This window comes from Zootoca vivipara, chromosome 14, assembly GCF_963506605.1.
Source record: "Zootoca vivipara chromosome 14, rZooViv1.1, whole genome shotgun sequence".
In the NCBI taxonomy this organism is placed as follows: domain Eukaryota; kingdom Metazoa; phylum Chordata; class Lepidosauria; order Squamata; family Lacertidae; genus Zootoca; species Zootoca vivipara.
The window spans coordinates 2,544,969-2,565,161 of record NC_083289.1 but is presented as its reverse complement, the minus strand read 5'-3'; the positions used below and the strand labels follow the sequence as shown (position 1 = coordinate 2,565,161).

The 20,193-nt window shown below is 44.3% G+C and overlaps 1 protein-coding gene across 12 annotated transcripts in view; it reads left to right on the top strand.

Moving 5' to 3' along the window:
- THSD4 (thrombospondin type 1 domain containing 4) overlaps window positions 1-20,193 on the top strand; it is a 369,711-nt gene that overhangs the window by 178,734 nt on the left and 170,784 nt on the right. For all 12 annotated transcript variants that reach the window (XM_060282606.1, XM_060282603.1, XM_060282605.1 and 9 more), the window contains one exon: window positions 2,073-2,209. In XM_060282606.1, coding sequence (XP_060138589.1) covers window positions 2,073-2,209 — 137 coding nt within the window. The remainder of the gene's footprint in view (window positions 1-2,072; window positions 2,210-20,193) is intronic.

The window sequence follows — 20,193 nt, the reverse complement described above, 5'->3', positions numbered from 1 at the left end:
GTGCAACCCCCCCCTCTCTTTTTTATCCATTAACAACTGATGTTTTATTCTTGGTCTTTTACCATTCCAAACATCTTTTTTCCATTCTTGGAAACACTTTACCCCTCCTAATATCGGTATGGCCCAGAATAGAAAAATCATCCTGGGAAGTATGTTCATTTTAACAACTGATATTCTTCCCCAAAGCGACAGGTGTAATTTATTCCACACTTCCATATTTCTTTTAATCTCCTTTCATGCTCTTTTATAGTTATCTTCATACAGATTTATACACTTCGGTGTTATCCAAATTCCCAGATATTTTGTTTTATTTTTAATTTCTAGTCCTGTCAATTGGCATAACTCTTCCTTCTCATTTGTGTCCAAAATTTTAGTCATTAATGAGGTTTTTTGGTGAGCATTTATCTCTTAAGTGTTGCCAGATCCTGATACAAGGTCACTGGGTGGCCAGGAGCAAAGGAGGGTGGGATGCATCTGTACCTGGGGATGCCAATTTACTGGTAGGGGGGAGGGAAGAGAGAAGACTTGGCCTGTTCCAGTGCATTTTGAATAGCACTGTTATCTGCAGAAATGAGTAGGCATAGTACAGTATTTCACTGCACAGAAATAAGCATGGTTACCGTAGATTAGATTTATACACTGATAAGATTTATACACAGCTTTTGTGGGGTACCTTTCTCAACATTATTAACAGCCCTAAAGTGTGGTAGCAGGGTATTACATCAAAGCATATACAAAGCAAACAAATGAGAGGAAAACATGGTGACACACCAATATGAATGAAGGCATAAATATTTCCCAGGCTGGCATGGGTGGTGAATGTTGAGCATCTAAAGTCTGAAGCATAGGAAATAATGTCCCACCAGAAGACATAAACATGTTCTGGATGCTCTCATCACCCTTGAAACATGCAGCATGTGTGTGTGTGTGTGTGTGTGTGTGTGTGTGTGTGTGTGTGTGAGAGAGAGAGAGAGAGAGAGAGAGAGAGAGAGAGAGAGAGAGAGAGTCCCCTGCTACCATAGTTAAAGTCTGTAAGTCTTATACCAGGGCTGTCCAACAGGTTGATAATGATTTCCAGTCGATTGCAGAATGCCCCTAGTCGATCCTGATCAACAACTCTGGACAATTGAATGGGTAGATCACTGCCAGTTTTTTTAAATGGTGGTTGTGGAAGTTGGACAGTCTCTTGGAAGTTGGACAGCCCTTCTTATACCATACAACCATATGCATATTTTTCAAGGTTTTCTATTGCAGGGTCATTGAAATCCTCTCTGCAGCTAACATCCATGTCAAAAGCTCTTCCTATCCTGCTTTTCGACTGGCACTCTCAAACTTGCAAAATACACATATGCATTAAAGAATATGCAAAACTACAAGGAAACACAACAACCTGAGCCCAGCTGGAGCAAGAGCAGAGGTCTGGGCTAACTTTGACTGCCTCCCTTTCCCTTGGAATCCTTCCCTCTGGGAAGTTGGTAGTGGGTGGTCCAGTGATGGTGGACGTGGGCTTTGCCTGCCCTTCTCACTCTCTCCTGCCACTTCTTCACAGGTCATTTTCCATTCTTTGGCTTGATAACTATATTGCAAAATTCAAAGACGTCTGAGTTTCAAATAAGAGCTTTGTAATGCTTCATGCACTGCAAGAGTGGGGAATCTCTGGCCATCCGGACATTGCTCTATGATGGCCCCCATCACCCCTGACAATTGGCCTTGCTGGCTGGGGCTGAGGGCAGTTGATGGATCCCAACATGCTCTGAAGCATCACAAGCCTGTATTGTTTGGGGAAGTGAAAATCTGGTGAGCTTGCATTAAAATGTGACCCCATAAATTTTCTTCTCCATCTCTAGGCAGAGGTAGCCCATGCAGGGAGAAGGGCCACTGGGGCCTTCTTGCCTATAGAACCCAGGGCCAACAGTGTCCCCAAGTGCACCTAAGGCAGAAGTAGTGAAGGCTGGGTTGGGGAGCTCCAACCCGCCATTAGCTTCTTCCCACTCAAGCTTGCTGTTTGCGCTATGGTGGTATAACCCAGCCCTATCCATACTCATGGCCTTCTCCCTCTCTCTTTCTTTCAGTTAAGGGCAGTCAGAAATGCGAACTTAATTGCCGAGCAGTAGGTTATCGGTTCTACGTGAGACAAGCAGAGAAGGTCATTGATGGAACGCCGTGTGACCAAAATGCAACCTCCGTCTGCGTGTCTGGGCAGTGCAAGGTAGGGATGATGCCCACCTGGAGAGGGTGTCTTTTCTCTGTATGTGTCATTTCTATGTGCTGATTTCTCAAAATCAAAACTAAACTAAAAAAAACCCACCAGCAAAGTATGTGCATGGGGTGGATGAATGTTTTGGTTTAAAATATATTGTTTGCCATGCCAGGGGACGTCGCAGAGACAAAGACAACCTTTCCTCTTTCTCTTTCTCCTCTCTCTCCAGGTTTGTCCATATTCAGACAACCTTGTGCATGTTCTTGGGCTTTGTTTGTAGCATAGTTGGAAGTGTAGCATTTTCTTGTAGATTAAGGTTACCAGACGTCCCCATTTCCCGGGGACAGTCCACGGATTTTACAAATCAGTCCACTGACAAAATCCATCTATTTAGTAGGAAGTTGGAACGTGTCCCCGGATTCATTGAAAAAATATATATCTGGTGACCTTATTGTGGATGGCAGGTGTGTTTTCAAGGTCAGATTGTTCACCAAGCGATCTCTTGACCTAAAGCCAAAGGCTCTTCTGATCCTGAGTGCCTGAAGCTCAACTGGGGTCTTCACAATGTAGCTGCTTTGCCACTCTCTGGGTGGTTTTTGGGAGAGGGGAGATGGGGACACAAATGCAGAGGACAGTATGGCAGTCATCTCATGCTTGCTAATCTGAGAGTAAGCACCACTGAAGTCCATGGAGCATCCTTCTGAGTGGACATTCATAGGATTGTAATGCAAACGTGTGAAAAACCTGCCTCCCCTCCTGCATCCGCACCAGCCATTTAGATCAATGGATGAAGATCTCTTGATGGTGCCACATGGGCCCCTGCAGCCAGGCGCTCTCAGGCATCTGCTTGCCACATTATGAGACGGGTTCTCTGGAAATCTCCTCTCTTACAAGTGAAGCAAGTCCCAGTATGGTTATGTTCTTGGCATTTGTTGAAAGGTTTCCCTTTTCCCAAGCCATTCTGAAGTATTTTATTTTGTTTTTTTTAATTTAAATTATTTAATAAAAATTATATGCCCCTTGATTATTAAAAAAGCTAACAAAAGCCCTCAAAAGTATAAAATGGTGAAATTATCCATAAGAACACTGGGAAATAACTATGTGAAATGTTCAAAAAATAATTAAAATCGACTATAAGCTGAAACTCAATAAAATAGGAGTCAACATTCTATTTTTATTTATTGTATTTATTTATTTGTATTATGCTTTATATTCTGTTTCTGACCACCAATCTTAAATCAGTTTATAACATTTGAAAGGAATGAATGAATTAATAGTGGGGAAGACAAGCTTATGGCCCTACAGATATGGCTGGACTACAACTCCCATCCTCTCTGGCCATGCTGCCTACGACTGATGGGGGCTGGAGTACCACCACATCTTGAAGGTCACAGGGTCGTCATCCATGATGCATAGGACTCCACTGGGAGACCAAGGAGGACAGGGAAGAGGTGCTCCAGACACCTCCCTCTTACAGGAACCTCATCCATGGAGACCCCACCCCACTCAGCCACATCTCTCCATCAACAACGTTCTTAGTGCCTCCATACTGTAATATCTAGAACAATATTTATGTATCTTGTGACAACTTAATATTATTCATGCTATCTGCCTGCAGAAAGTCAGGTTTTGCCTGACTTATGTGCCATAAGTAGTTTGGATGACTTGTTTTTTACCTGCTGGAAGCTTGTTTTAATGGCATTGTACTTAGCTACCTTGAGCCCTGCTGAGGAAAGGAGGGCAACAAATGCTTTGAAGGAATGAATGGCCAGGAGGAAGCATGGTTCAGTGGTACAGCCCCTGCAGGAGGCCCCTGGCAGCATCTTCATTTGAAACAGGATCTAGGAGCAGGTGAGGGGAAACCCCTCCCTGCCTGAGATCCTGAAGAGCTGTTGCCAGTCAGAGCAGACAATGCTAGACTGTATGGACCACTTTTCTGGCATGGTGTCAGGCAGCATCCGATGTTCTGCTTGTTCATCAGCTTATGTTCTCTCTGTGCTTGACAGAGGGAATCTCTTTTAGGCAGGTTCTGATCAAAACAGGAGAGTGATGGGATTAAAAATTAAAGGAGCTGTCATGTAAGAATGTACAGATTGCTGCTAGTTGATTACCGGTAGTTGAACTTGTACTTTCATTCAAATGACCTAATGTTCAATAAACCTCAGAAGCAAAATTGGCATGTAACTAATCTGTATTCCAGAGAACTTCATAGCAACTAAATTAATTTGCCTCCCTGCACTCTCCTTTGAACGCTGATGTCAGTAATCCTTTGAATATTTTGCTGGATATTCTCCAGTTACTTGACATTTTGAGATATCCTGATGTCAATATTTGATATTATTTGCCAGGATTTGATAGCTGGAATGCAATGGATCTGATAGCATGATATTTAGTGTTTGACTATATTTTGTATCCGATAGCATTTCACAGATGACGCGGAGTGGCTGTTATTTGCCAGCTGATATGTTCTTGCATTTTATGCCTGCCAAAACAATCAATCAGTTGTTGGTTACACTTTCCTTAGCAGGAGAACCGCATTGTAAAATACAGGAGAAGTGTGGCTGTGCTTCAGTTCACATATTGTTCCAGAAAGTGTGGATTTGGTAGGTTTGTATTGAATTCCTCCTCCAGCCCTCAGATTCATCAGAGAGAGCTAGCCAGTTTCAAAAAAAGAGAGAAAAAGCACCCTCTTTCTTGTTTTAGCTGTTTCTTTTGCTTAGTGCTTTCACTTCTAGGATCTCTTTTTTATTTACAAAGCATTACAATATCAAAAGATGCACTGATGCATAATATGCTTGAATCTTCATTGACGTTTTAATGTACATTACTACTTTGTGATGGAGCTTGGTAGTAGGGTACCTGCATTGACTCCTGAAGATCCCGGATTCAATCCCTGGTAACTCCAATTAAAAGGATTCTAGGAAATGATGCCTTTCTAGAAGTAGGAAGGAAATAAGCACAATGGTGAAAACATTTGCACCCATCATCATACTCTCACTTAGCTTGAATTGCTGCAAAAATGGGATGGGAACTAGAACTGTGGCTACAGGGGGTGAGGGCTAGCCAGGTATTTTGCCCCAGATGAAGCCTCCCGAGTGGCGCCACTGAGGCTCCCAGCCTCTCTCTCTGTGTGTGTACACAAATGCGGTGTGTGTGTGTGTGTGTGTGTGTGTGTGTGTGCCAAACTGGGTCTTTGATCCGGGTGAAATAAAGCCTAGTTTCGCCCCTGTGGGAACTGTGTCTCGGGTTACTCTTTCCCCTAAAATTCTTCTTCTCAATACCTTTTTTAAAAAAAACAAAGTGATAGTCCATCTCCTTTTTCTTGTATCTTCACTTGCAAACAGGGTGGTGATGATGAATTATTCACACACACACACACACACACACACACACACACACACACACGCTTTTAGCAATTCAAAGAGGTAAGGTGAGAATGTCCATTGCACAATTAGGTTATCAATGGAGCCATGTGTATTTAGAGTTGTCCAGTGTTACAGCTGCCAGCCCTTCCTATTGAGTTCTGTAGGATCTCCTTTTTCGATTTTGCTTTCACCGTGGCTCATGGATAATTGTGTCTCATGCCTTGTGCAATGTCTTGCACCATAATCCTTTTAGAAAGTTCACTTGGATTGTGGGATGGTGTCATGGCAAGCCTCTCTTTGTTCTTCTTTTACAGCTGGCAATGCCATTCCTTTCTTGACATAATCATTGAGACTTTCTTTCCCATTCCAAACCTATTAGCAAAGCCTGTTAATGCTAACAGAAGGGAGGTGGATGATTCAGGCAACAGCCTTGAACCTTGTGCATAGGAATGGGCGAATGGGCCAACCTCTGTGTCTCCCAGTAACTGCTCATTCATGTTAGGAGTACAATGCATTCTTATAGGTTGTTGTTGTTGTTGTTGTTTAGTCGTTTAGTCGTGTCCGACTCTTCGTGACCCCATGGACCATAGCACGCCAGGCACTCCTGTCTTCCACTGCCTCCCGCAGTTTGGTCAAATTCATGTTGGTAGCTTCGAGAACACTGTCCAACCATCTTGTCCTCTGACGTCCCCTTCTCCTAGTGCCCTCAATCTTTCCCAACATCAGGGTCTTTTCCAAGGATTCTTCTTATAGGTTACTTTCACAAAAATATGTACTGTTAGGTGTTATTTTCACCAAATATGTGCATTTTCATGCACAATTTCCCCATATGTTTATGTTTAATCATAGAATTGTAGAGTTGGCAGGGATCCTGAGGGTCATTTAGTCCAACCCTCCCTGCAATGCAGTAATCACAACTAAAGCATCCCTGGCAGATGACCATCCAACCTCTGCTTAAAAACCTCCAAGGAAGGAGAGTCCACCACCTTCTGAGGGAGTCCATTCCGCTCTCATCACCAGAAGATTCTTCCTAAACTTTAGCTGGAATCTTCTTTCTTGCCACTTGAATCCATTGGTTTGGGTTCTACCCTGTCCTTATCAAAATAGCATTTGTGAGGGTGCCAGATACACTGTGGAAATGCACAATAATTGAAAAAGGAATGAGCTAAGCATGTGAAGTCCTCAGCCAAATGCTTTTTTTACAGAATGGGCGGTAAGTAGACCAGCTTTTGGTTTACCTGTCACAGGCACCGTGCAGGTGTGCCTGAGCAAGAGCTGCCACCCCTGAGGGCCTGGACATTTTCAGCAGAGAGATTAAAGCTTCTCTCTTGGAACAAAAGCTTTTCGGCTGTGCAGGAAGCAGCTTCAGAACGGGGTTGAAAGCTGCAAGAGGCAGCTGTCAGGATATCTCTGCTGCTAAGCCGTGTGCCAGGGCTGACCCAATAAATTGTTGCAAGGGAAGAAGAGGTGAGTGAAGATCTGCATCAGGAACAAGGGGATAAAGATCTGCATCGGGAACAAGGGTAGGAGGAGAACAGCTTTGGCTCCTCTCTGCCAAGAGACTGCTGTGGAGGAGGCTGCTGAGGAGCGCCAGATGGATCCTGCTGCCTGAGATGGTTGCCTCACCTTGTCTCATAGGTTGGCCAGCCCTGGGATGTCCCAAGTGTTCCCTCCTGGGCCCCAGGACTCCCCAGTGCCACGATGGAATGACACAGGGTGCTCACATTGACTACATGGCATAATGGTGGAACCTGGAGAGTGTAAAGACCAAGTAAAATAGGAGTAGACAAATTCATGCAGGAGAGGGCTGTTGATGGTTGTTAACCATATTTAACCATATTGGCTCTGAATGCCAGTTGCTGGAAACCACAAAATGCTCTTGTGCTCGAATCCTGCTCACTGGTTTCCCGTAGGCATCTGGCTGGCCGCCGGGAGACCAGGATGCTGGACCGGATCCAGTGGGCTCTTTTTACATTCTTATGTTCTCATGTTCATGCAGGAAAGCAAGAGATGCTGAGACTCAGGCGGAAAAGAACAAGAGTGTTGCAATTCAGCTTGCTCCTTTAAAATATGTACAAACAGCAGCTGGGGAGAGGATCAGGCCATCTACTGTCAGTATTTTGAAGGGGAACGGTCTCAAGTATTATGTATTAATATTAAAGCTTTCCCACCCGCTGCAACATGTGTGAATTCTGCAGCTGGGTGTCTTTTCTTCTATATCATGCAAAGTGACCCAAAAAGTATCTGCAACCAAGAATGGCAATTGGGGATTCTGTGTGTTTGGGACTTATTCCTATTTCAAATAGTTCTGAAGTGTACAGTGTGTGCAAATAGTAGTAGTAGTTGTAGTTGTAAAATTAGGGTATAGTGACATCTAGTGTTGGAGGAGACTCTTGAGAGTCCCATGGACTGCAAGAAAATCAAACCTATCCATTCTGAAGGAAATCAGCCCTGAGTGCTCACTGGAAGGACAGATCCTAAAGCTGAGGCTCCAATACTTTGGCCACCTCATGAGAAGAAAATAATCCTTGGAAAAGACCCTGATGTTGGGAAAGATTGAGGGCACTAGGAGAAGGGGACGACAGAGGATGAGATGGTTGGACAGTGTTCTCGAAGCTACAAACATGAGTTTGACCAAACTGCGGGAGGCAGTGCAAGACAAGAGTGCCTGGCGTGCTCTGGTCCATGGGGTCACGAAGAGTCGGAAATGACTAAATGAATAAACAACAACAACAAAGTGTTAATCTAGTCTAGTCTGAGCCAGTCTCAGCCGAGATTTTTTGATGAGCTTGTGAAGTTGTTGTGTAAGTTCAATTCCACCTACTTTGAAGATTTCGGCAGGTATTCCATCAGGTCTGCTGGCTTTGTTGTTTTTCATTTGGTTAATAGCTGTACACAACTTACCCAGATTTGGAGATACTGCAAGCTCATCTCTAACTTAGTTTTGTGGAATTTGTGACAGAACCTCAGCAGCTATGGGGGAGTTGTCGTTAAGGAGGTGTTGGTAATGTTCTCTCCAGTGCAGTGCAATAGCTTTTAGAAGTGTGTTACCATCTGCTGAGTGTAGGGGACATATGCCATGATTTATTGGCCCATAGATGGTCTTTGTGGCTTTAAAGAAACTCTGTGCATCATGAGTGTCGGCTAAATGCTCGATCTCTTGAGCTTTTTTATCCACCAGGTGATTTTTAGTTCTCTGGTTCTTCTTTGAACCTCAGCCTTAGCGTTGGCATAGGTTTTTGTCTTAGTGGCACAGTTTCTATCTCTTTGCCAGATCTGAAAGGCTTCCTTTCCTTGTCAATAATGCATTCAATCTCACTGTCATTCTCATCAAACCAGTCCTGGTGTTTCTTGTTTTGGTATCCAATAGTTTGTTCCCAGGCTGCAATAATGGATGTTTTTAGCTTGGTCCAGTGTTCCTCGATGTTATCAGGGAATTGTGAAAGCAGATGGTCCTTAAGAGTCGTTTGGAAGCAATCCCGCTTAATGGGATCTTGAAGGGCTTGAGTGTTCATTTTGCACCTTGGTTTCCTTCCTTGAGGGACGCAGGTGGCGCTGTGGGTTAAACCACTGAGCCTAGGGCTTGCCGATCAGAAGGTCGGCAGTTCGAATCCCCACGACGGGGTGAGCTCCTGTTGCTCGGTCCCAGCTCTTGCCAACCTAGCAGTTCGAAAGCACCTCAAAGTGCAAGTAGAGGTACCGCTCTGGAGGGAGGTAAACAGTGTTTCCGTGTGCTGCTCTGGTTCACCAGAAGTGGCTTTGTCCTGGAAGCTGTATGCTGGCTCCCTCGGTCAATAACGCGAGATGAGCACCACAACCCCAGAGTCGGTCACGACTGAACCTAATGGTCAGGGTCCCTTTACCTTTTACCTTCCTTCCTTGAAGTCTGCGTTGAGGTATAATCTTGATAGTCATCGTGGAGCATATTTGTCGATGATCTGTCCAGTAGTTGTTGGCACTCGTCATAGCTCTGGTAAGGAGCACATCACAGCGATCTTTAGCACGGACAATAACATAGTCTAAGAGGTGCCAGTGGTTTGACCGAGGATGCCTCCATGAAGTTTTAAATTTATTTTTCTGTTGAAAGAGTGTGTTGGTAATAACAAGGTTCTGTGCTGCACATATCGTGAAAAGTAAAATTCCGTTCTGGTTGCCAATTCCTTCTTCCCCAATTGTCCCAGGCCACATATCATAGTGAGCTAAATTGACCTTTGGTGCCACCTGGTGGACAATCTGCTATTCCATTGCACTTGTTAAAAGAAAGGCATATATTGTAATGACCTCTGAAAATGTGGATAGAGAATAGTCTTCCCCCTGGAAATACTGCTGCTATTATTTTTTGCTAAATCTGTTAATCACTTAAATCAATCTCAAAGTAACTTACAAAAATACGTACAATGCAAAGTAACTTTCTAAAATATAAACATATCATGAAATAGATAGAACTACTGTATAAAATTGTGTTTATCCAACAATAACACGGGAGATTCCATGCCACACCACCCTTAAAGATAAACAGCAAAACTGGTCAAAGGTCACTCCCACCTTAAGATCCCAAACCCTGGGAGAACAGGAACATCTTTGCCTGGCACCTAAAAGGTGGCAAGGTTGATGTCAGACATAGTTCCTTGGGGAGATAGTGGAACCCAGTGGGGTCATCAAATGAAAGTGAATGAAGTTGCAGGGAAATCAAAAGGTAGGCCTTCTTCACACACTGTATAGTTAAACCAGTGGTGTAGCAGGGACTGCCAGTGCCCTGGGCCATGCGGAAGGGGTGAGTGGGAGGGAAGGAAATGGATGGAGTACGCATGCACATTCAACTGCCTAACAGAGTCCATGTCACCTGGGAGACCTCAGCTGGTTCGCACAGAGAAGCTGATAGGAAGACAGGAAACCTGGGAAAATAATTCCTAAGGCAATTTGAGGGCTCAGAAAGATGTTGTCAGCCCATAACTCCTTTCTAACCCCCAAACACATTGCCCTCTCCTTCCTTAACTCAGAGGAACTTGGAATGGTGAAAGCATTTGTGGAAGGGGCCCCCAAAGGACACCGACTGCCTTGTTTTTCACTTCCTCCCTCACCCCCCCCACCGATGAAGCATATGATGCTTATACTGACTGGATGCGATGCCAATTTTTGCATGGCTAAAAACTGACTTTTCACTCACCAGCAGTAATGTGGTAAGGTTTCAGAACCAATTACATGGCGATTTTCCTGGGAGTGTGCATTTGCCCATATAATGGTTTTTGGGTTATCCCATTTCCCCCTGTCTCTTAACTCCTCCTTGGTGCTAGTGTTGTTATCCTCTGTTTCCTTTTGTTTCTTCTCCTTTTGTTTCTTTTCTTATTTCCCTCAATTCACTGTAAAAGTCCACTCCCAGCACACCTACAAGCAAAATTAAATCCCCACCCCATTCCCAGAAGGACAGAGAGTGCAGAAGATGGATGGGGAACATGTGCACTGCAGTGGAGAATGGAAAGGTTATACAGAATTCATTTCCATCACACAAAGGCCACACAGTGGTGCTCCACTCTAAAGAATGAAATCTACATTGTGTGTAAAACTCAAGAAGGAACAATCAGGTCTGGCTGGTTCCTGATGGTTATTTTGGATACTGCTATCCAAAATAACCACCAGGAACCATTCTGCAAGTAGAAAAAGAGCAATAGCAGAAATCTCCACTTTAAAGTTGATATCTTCTGTTTGAAGACTGCTATCATGCCTGCCCTTAACCTTCTCTTCTCTAGGGTTCACCTATCCAGTTCTTTCAACCACTTCCCCATAGTGAAGACATACCAGCCATCTTCGACCACACCCACAATTTATTGATTTTTTAAATTATAATTTATGGATATTCATGGACTGGTGGTGTTACATTTGGTTAGCTGCCTTGATATATTTTATGAAACTTTATGAAACTGTGGATTATAAACATTTAAACAAACAAGTTACATCCTCATCACTCTGCATGACTTGGAGGGCAAGCAAGGAAAAATTAAAGACTGCTGGAGCTGGAATAGGATACCCACTTGATCCAATCTCATGGGCCTCCTGCTGATGGCTGCCTTTCATCCATGGGGAGTGACCAGTTGATGGAGGCACAATGCAAAAGGCAGAGGTAGCTGCTGTGTCCCTCTCTCTTCTTATTTGATTATAATCACACCAAGGAGGAGAAAGCCTGCATAGGACTTTTTACTTCTCACAATGTGCACCTGTGAATGCAACCTGATTTTGCCTGAGCGTTGTTTCCAAAGCAGCGTGCAACTGAGCTGTCTTGCTTCCCAGTGGGCTTATAATTTGATTTTTCCAAATGAATGAACTCTCAGCAAGAATGTAGTTTATAGCATTTTGCCCCCTGCTGCATAAAAGTTAAATGAAATAAATCCCCACCCAAAACCCACATGCCAAGGAAAATGTATATCCAATCTGATCTCCAAAGAGGCCTTTATGGAGAAGGAGACTCACTCAACCATACACACAGAGTCTTGCTTGTGTGAAGGTGCTCCAAAACCCAGCAGCAAGTGGACAGATCTGCCATCTGCACCCCAGACATAAATTAGGACACTTGCCAGCTGGCAGAAGCAGCAGCTGCGGAAAAAAGCAAATGTACTTTAAGTTACATTTTGAAAAGGGAAAGGCTATCAAAGCATGCAACCAATTTCTTGACATCTGATTATAAACTACTTAGTTTCCTGGTTTACTTTCCTCCCAGCGAGCTTCTATTCCTCATTTTTGAGAAAGGATTTTGAAAACGTGAGCCCCAGCATATGATGTCATATCAACAGGGCAAAGTCGTTGTTGTGTCCCCCCCCCCCTTATTTTAGAACTTGGTGGCTGCTCAGTCAAATAGATAGGCAACAGATTCAGGAGCAGCAAATGGAGGATTAGCTTCACACAGTGCACAGACCTGGCTATGACCAGAGGTTCAGAATGTATTTGAAAAGGATTAAGGAAATTCATGGTGGGGAGGCTGCCAGTGGCTGTAGCCATGCTGGTTGAGGTTGGGGGTGTCTGACCAACTCATTTCTGTGCAATTTGCAAGACTCTCGACTGCCTCAACTCTGGAACAACCAAGATGTGTGCCCCTCACTGTGTATGTTTAAGAGAATCCAGAACGTAGCCTTTTCCCATTTAAGTCTCAAGTGTCTCTTGGGAGCTTGAGTTGATCCACTGGGGTCCAAGCAGATCTTCCATCACTTTCAAATCTCACATCCCTGGAGTTCAAATAAATTTTAACTGTAGTGTAAAGGAATGCAGCCTGGATTGTGGCCCTGGGCAGAGTTATGTCAAGTCACCACTTGGCATGTCAGCTGGGCCTCCCAAAAGAGTGAGTGAAAAGGAAACTTGAAACCAGGTGAGGATTTGTGGGGGTGGAGTTTAAATGAAACTTTAGACCTGATAAAAAGTCTAACAGAAAAAACCCACATCTTTATAAGGCAGTAATATTCACTGGTAATGAATACTGATGCTCTTAAGCCAGCCTTTCCCAGATGCTGCAGATGTTTCTGGACTCCATTTCCCATCATTCTTGACATGCTGGTCCTGCTGGCCAAGGCCAATGGGAACGAGAGTCCAACAACATCTAGGTGGGCAGAGGCTCATACTGTATTTAACTTAAAGATACCTACTGTCACAGGCATTTATTACAGCGGAACCTTGGTTTATGAATTTTCGGTTTACGAACAGCGCGGACCCATTTGGAACGGATTAATCCACTTTCCTTTACTTCCAATGGGAAAGTTCGCTTCAGTTTATGAGCGCTTCAGTTTACGAACAGACTTCTGGAACCAATTGTGTTCATAAACCGAGGTACCACTGTAGTTTCTACATCAAATGTGAGTTGGCAGCTTTGGATGGCAGCTTTATTTGATTTACTAATGTATGCATTTTATTATGCTTACTGTGTTTCATTTATTTATGCTTTATTTCATTCTGTGTGGTCTTTATTTTGTTTTTTAACTGATAAGGGCAGCAGCTCAACAACAAGGCAATCCCTGCCCCTAGAGCGTGAGGCTCTTGATCTCAGGGTTGTGGGTTTGAGCAAGAGGTTCCTTCATTGCAGGGGGTTGGACTAGATGACTTTCATGGTCCCTTCCAACTCAAAGAGACACAACACAAAAGGAACAAGTGGATGGTGAGGGATGAGGAATACAAGGAAACTCATGACCCTGGGGTAAGTCTCATTGATCTCAAATGAGAATTTATTTTGAATAGACATAAAGACCACATATATAGGGTTGCATTGTTGCCTTGGCACAAAGTGGAGGGCATGGCAGAAGGGAATTTCTTATACTGCCCAGCCATGCAGTGAAGCATTGACCTGCCTTATGAAAGAGTTTTGTCTGCTCTTACTTTTAAAGAAGGCAAAACTTGTTCTCCTGAAACCCCTCTCTTCAAAACTAGTTTTATTCCCCCAATGATATTTATTCATTTTATAAAGAAAAAAACAATACAAAATACAAAAAAGCAAAAATGTAAAATGTCCTGCCCTCCCTCTCTCACTAGCAGAGCATTATTCCACACTGGTTCTTCTTCAAAAACCTTTTGATTCGGGCATGGGTCTTGCCCCCCCCCTCACTGGAAGAACAATAGTCCATGCCCTTTCCTCTTTTCCTTTAGAATCCATTACATTGTCCAGGACTGATAAGTGCTCATCTTGCATCTCTAGGCTCTCTGGTAGAATTAGTCCTTTTACAATTTCCTCACACTTCTGGCTCATTTTTTCAATCTGTATTCTATTCTGATGTACTTCATTTCTTAATTCCCGTAGCAGTTCCAAAAATTCCACTTGGAAGTCAGCAGAGTCAGGTGCTGTTGTGTCTGATGGCATCTTACACTTCTCAAGTTTCATAAACCCAGCAGAGTTGTGGGGCAGGAAATGGCGCAGATTATAATTCCAATCTTCAAGAAACAAAACTTCTTGAAGTTTTCTGGAAAACCTCCCTGGATGCAATTTAGCATTTTAATTTCTTACTCATACATTTTCCCCATTCTAATAATAATAATAATAATAATAATAATAATAATAATAATAATAATTTATTTATACCCAGCCCATCTGGCTGGGTTTCCGCAGCCACTCTGGGCGGCTTCCAACAGAAGAATAAAATAATTGATTAAAGATTAAAAGCCTCCCTAAACAGGGCTGCCTTCAGATGTCTTCTAAAAATCTGGTAGCTGTTTTTCTCTTTGGCATCTGATGGGAGGGCGTTCCACAGGGCGGGCACCACTATCGAGAAGGCCCTCTGCCTGGTTCCCTGCAACTTGGCTTCTCGCAACGAGGGAACCGCCAGAAGGCCCTCGGCACTGGACTCAGTGTCCAGGCAGAACGATGGGGGTGGAGATGCTCCTTCAGGTATACTTGGGTGAGGCTGTTAAGGGCTTTAAAGGTCAGCACCAACACTTTGAATTGTGCTCGGAAACGTACTGGGAGCCAATGTAGATCTTTCAAGACCGCTGTTATGTGCTCTCGGCGGCCGCTCCCAGTCGCCAGTCTAGCTGCCGCATTCTGGATTAGTTGTAGTTTCCGGGTCACCTTCAAATGTAGCCCCACGTAGAGCGCATTGCAGTAGTCCAAGCGGGAGATGACTAGAGCATGCAGCACTCTGGCTAGGCAGTCCGCGGTCAGGTAGGGTCTCAGCCTGCGTACCAGATGGAGCTGATAGACAGCTGCCCTGGACACAGAATTGACCTGTGCCTCCATGGACAGCTGTGAGTCCAAAATGACTCCCAGGCTGCGCACCTGGTCCTTCAGGGGCACAGTTACCCCATTCAGGACCAGGGAGTCCTCCACACCTGCCCGCCTCCTGTCCTCCAAAAACAGTACTTCTGTCTTGTCAGGATTCAACCTCAATCTGTTAGCCGCCATCCATCCATATACTGTTATCATGTTATGCCTATGGCCAGGCAGTTGCAATTGCTCCCTGGCAGTATTTTATTTTAATTAGGCTTGTCTGTAATTTTTACAGACTCCTGTGTGGTATAAATTGGAAACATACGTTAGCTACATATATATTGCTCGTTGCAAACGGAGGACAGAGCTTGGACTCAGGATCTGCTTTCTGTTATATCCCGAATGGAAAATGTTTGCCCAGGCATCTCTCTCTCTCTCTCTCCCTCGACAAGAATGTGCCAGTATTAGTCATGATAGCTGCAGGTTGGCAGACTGTTGGAATAATAGAAATTAGAGATGGGGGAAAAATATTTTTTGGCCACACAAAAACGATTCCCCCAACAATACAGGCCTGTTCTTTATATGCTAAAAAGGTTGCCTTTCCTTCCTTCCTTCCTTCTTTCTTTCTATCAGTTCCGTTTAGTCTACATTTGAGTTATGCATAAATGCTTGAGCAGGTGGGCTTCCCACGGGGAAAGTTGCTTTTTTTGAGGCTAATTTTGAAGACTGATTCCACCCCATGAGCAAAAGAGGAAAAGAGAGCCAGAGCTTCTAAGATGATGAGGGGGATGCTGCATCCCTCCAGATGTTGCTGGACTATGACCCCTATAATCCCTGGGGGGAAAGGATGGGACTGTGTGGCTTAAAGAGACCAAGCTTGCTGCCGCCATGTGTTGTCCTGGGGGAGCTGATAGGACCTCAGCAGAACCCCCCTTAGATGCTTTTTCAGGACCCATTTTTAGGTACTTCTCCTTGTCACTTTCTGAGAAGTTAAAATGGAAAATTCTTGGTGCTGATGTTGGGTGCAGTGATGCTTAACAATATGTATGTATGTATGTATGTATGTATGTATGTATGTATGTATGTATGTATGTATCTGTCTGGGACGCAGATGGCGCTGTGAGTTAAACCACAGAGCCTAGGGCTTGCCACTCAGAAGGTTGGTGGTTTGAATCCCTGCGAAGGGGGTGAGCTCCCATTGCTCGGTCCCAGCTCCTGCCAACCTAGCAGTTCGAAAGCACGTCAAAGTACAAGTAGATAAATAGGTGCCACTACAGCGGGAAGGTAAACTGCCTTTCTGTGTGCTGCTCTGGTTTGCCAGAAGCGGCTTTGTCATGCTGGCCACATGACGTGGAAGCTGTACGCTGGCTCCCTCGGCCAATAACACAAGATGAGTGTGAGTGCCACAACCCCAGAGTCGGTCACGACTGGACCTAATGGTCTGGGGTCCCTTTACCTGTATGTATGTATGTATGTATGTATGTGGGGGGTTACTTGCAGACAGACATTAAAATGACACTAGACACACTAGATACACTCTTAGTCCTCTGCCTCTCTGCTGGTTGCCTAGCAACCCTCTGACTGCCTCCTAACTCTTCCGCTTCTTGAGAGCTATCTGACTGTGACTTCTTTGTGAAGGGGAGTTCAACTCCCCCTTCCCAGCTCTGTCAACCAGCTTTCATCTGTAGAGCCGGCTTCTCTCTCACTTGGGTCAATTTCTGGACCTGATTCTTCCCCTGCGCTCAGTTGAGCCATGTCCCTGACACTTACTGAGATTTTATTCATTTGTTCCAAACATATGTTTCCAATTAAAACTGAGCTTTAAATAAATAGCTTTCACTGTTCACTGGAACTTCTACAGGGGAATTCACACGGTAAGCTTTGCTCTTAAAAAAACCTACTCTGTTTTGAGTTTTTAGCATGCTGCTTTAGCTTGAAATGTTTGAAGTTTAAATCAAAGGTTCCTCTGTGTCATTAGGAGGACTTCATTCTTTCCCACCCTCCCCAGCTACAGAAACTGCTTTTTTGTGGGCCTTTATTTCATTAGGTATCTAGCAGGTTGTTTGCTAAAGCTACTAGGATGTTTCCTGTGCTGCCCCAGTACAACCCTTTGAAAAAGAGCCTGCCCTGGGCGTGGGGTGATGCTCTTGGTCAATGGTGCCCTGTCTTGCTAAGCCCAGTACAGCAGCCAGATCCCTCTTTCCCCTGGGGCTACGAAAAGCCGTGCTGCAGCAGTGTGCTAAGAGCCCTGCCTGGGAGTTTTATATAAACCTGTTCAATCATTACTGCTACTAACAACAACAACCCTTGTAACCATAATCTGCTATATATTTTGGAAGGTGGTTTGTCTGTTCTCTATGCATTTGGCCACCTCTCAAGTTTTTGTTGCTGTTGCTTAGTTGTTTAGTCGTGTCCGACTCTTCGTGACCCACCGTTGACCAAACGTGGTACCAGGGTTCCCTTCCCAAGTTGGAGGTGGTAGCCTTTGTTGACATTTGGATGCCAGACAGTATTTTGAATCAAGATGGCAGACCAAAATGTCACATTGGCATGACTTTGCCCATGTTTTTGGCACGGCATGGGTTTAGTCCCCTCTTGATATATCCTCACCAGACTCTGCATGAGGGTTCCTGAGGAAGGGGCAGCAGTCTTCATCAATGTTTGATTGCCAAGGAGCATTTTGAATCAAGATGGTGAACCAAAGAATGACTTTGGCTTTGTTGTTGTTGTTGTTTATCGTTTAGTCGTGTCCGACTCTTCGTGACCCCATGGACCAGAGCACGCCAGGCACTCCTGTCTTCCACTGCCTCCCGCAGTTTGGTCAGACTCATGTTCGTAGCTTCAAGAACACTGTCCAATCATCTCATCCTCTGTCGTCCCCTTCTCCTTGTGCCCTCCATCTTTCCCAACATCAGGGTCTTTTCCAGGGAGTCTTCTCTTCTCATGAGGTGGCCAAAGTATTGGAGCCTCAGCTTTAGGATCTGTCCTTCCAGTGAGCACTCAGGGCTGATTTCCTTAAGAATGGATAGGTTTGATCTTCTTGCAGTCTCCTCCAGCACCATAATTCAAAAGCATCACTTATTCGGCAATCAGTCTTCTTTATGGTCCAGCTCTCACTTCCATACATCACTACTGGGAAAACCATAGCTTTAACTATACGGACCTTTGTCGGCAAGGTGATGTCTCTGCTTTTTAAGATGCTGTCTAGGTTTGTCATTGCTTTTCTCCCAAGGAGCAGGTGTCTTTTAATTTCGTGACTGCTGTCCATGACAGTGATCATGGAACCCAAGAAAGTAAAATCTCTCTCTGCCTCCATTTCTTCCCCTTCTATTTGCCAGGAGGTGATGGGACCAGTGGCCATGATCTTAGTTTTTTTTGATGTTGAGCTTCAGACCATATTTTGCGCTCTCCTCTTTCACCATCATTAAAAGGTTCTTTAATTCCTCCTCACTTTCTGCCATCAAGGTTGTGTCATCAGTATATCTGAGGTTGTAGATATTTCTTCTGGCAATCTTAATTCCGGTTTGAGATTCATCCAATCCAGCCTTCCTTCCTTCCTTCCTTCCTTCCTTCCTTCCTTCCTTCCTTCCTTCCTTCCTTCCTTCCTTTCTTTTAATTTTTAAATTTATCTTTATTTGCATATTTTAAAAAGTACAATAAGAAATCAAGAAATAATACAAAAAAGGAATACAAAAAAGATTTAAAAATACAAATTGCAAAATGAATCACTTACAAAGAAAGAATAAGATACAAATACTGTATATCAAAAAAAGAAAATTAAAAAAGGGAAAGGGGAAAAAAACAAAAAAGCAAAGCAAAGAGGAGCCATTGATGAGCACCCTTTGGGTTCGGTCAGTCAGCCAGTTACAAATCCACTGAATGGTAGTGTGAGGGATAAGAGATACCGGGAGCCCCCTCCCATACTGAATACAAGCTCCTCCCCCAGCAGGGAGGGGGAGACTTCGAGTGGCGATTCAGGAAGTGGAAACGGGAGCACGAGTACCTTAGTGGAGCACAGGCACCGCCGGGGAAAGGAACAAGGAAGCAGGGAGACGGTAGGGAGGAGGCCAATCCCAGCTACTCCGAAATTGCGTAAAAAGCACAGGGGGCGGAGATTCAGCATGCCTAGATTACTTTGCTGGGGGGAAACGTGCGAATCGCCATTCGGAGGTACTGAGGAAGACTGACAGCATGCACCACTATCTGTAAATAAAACTGCCTTGAGCTCTGTACATACACAGCACCAATAAAAGGATAAAATGCAGAGCTGTGTGGAGTCGTTACTCTGAAGTAGCCCACCCAGGCCACTGTGACAGGTAGCATTGTCTAGCCCACATTTTACTAGCTTCTTTACAAGAATATCATGGGGCACCTTGTCAAAGGCCTTGCTGAAATCAAGATAGGATATATCCACAGCGTTCCCTTCATCTACCAGGCTTGTAATTCTGTCAAAAAACGAGATCAGATTAGTCTGACATGATTTATTTTTCAGAAACCCATGCTGACCTTTAGTGATCACAGCGTTTCTTTCTAGGTTTGCTTAATGATCTCCTCTAGAATCTTTCCTGGTATTGATGTCAGGCTAACAGGGTGGTAATTGTTTGGGTCCTCCCTTTTTGTTTGGGCCAAATTAGACAAAAAGTACAACTCCCACCATGCCTGAGCATTGGCCCGGCTGGCTGGGGTAGATAGGAGCTGGAGTTAATCAACATATGAGGGGCACCATATTGGCCACTCCTGCTGTAGAAAATGGGAGACAGATGGGGGAGTAGAACTTTGGGCGGAATCAACACTTCTCCATTATTTTCCTAATCTTTACACACACACACCAAACACTTATGGGTAACTGTGAAGGAAATAGTTTTGGAGGATTTTGGTTGGAGAAATGGGTGAGCAAAAGGGTGAAACAATTTCTTGATCAGATCCCCACCTGTTTCAAACTAAAAAGAAATGTC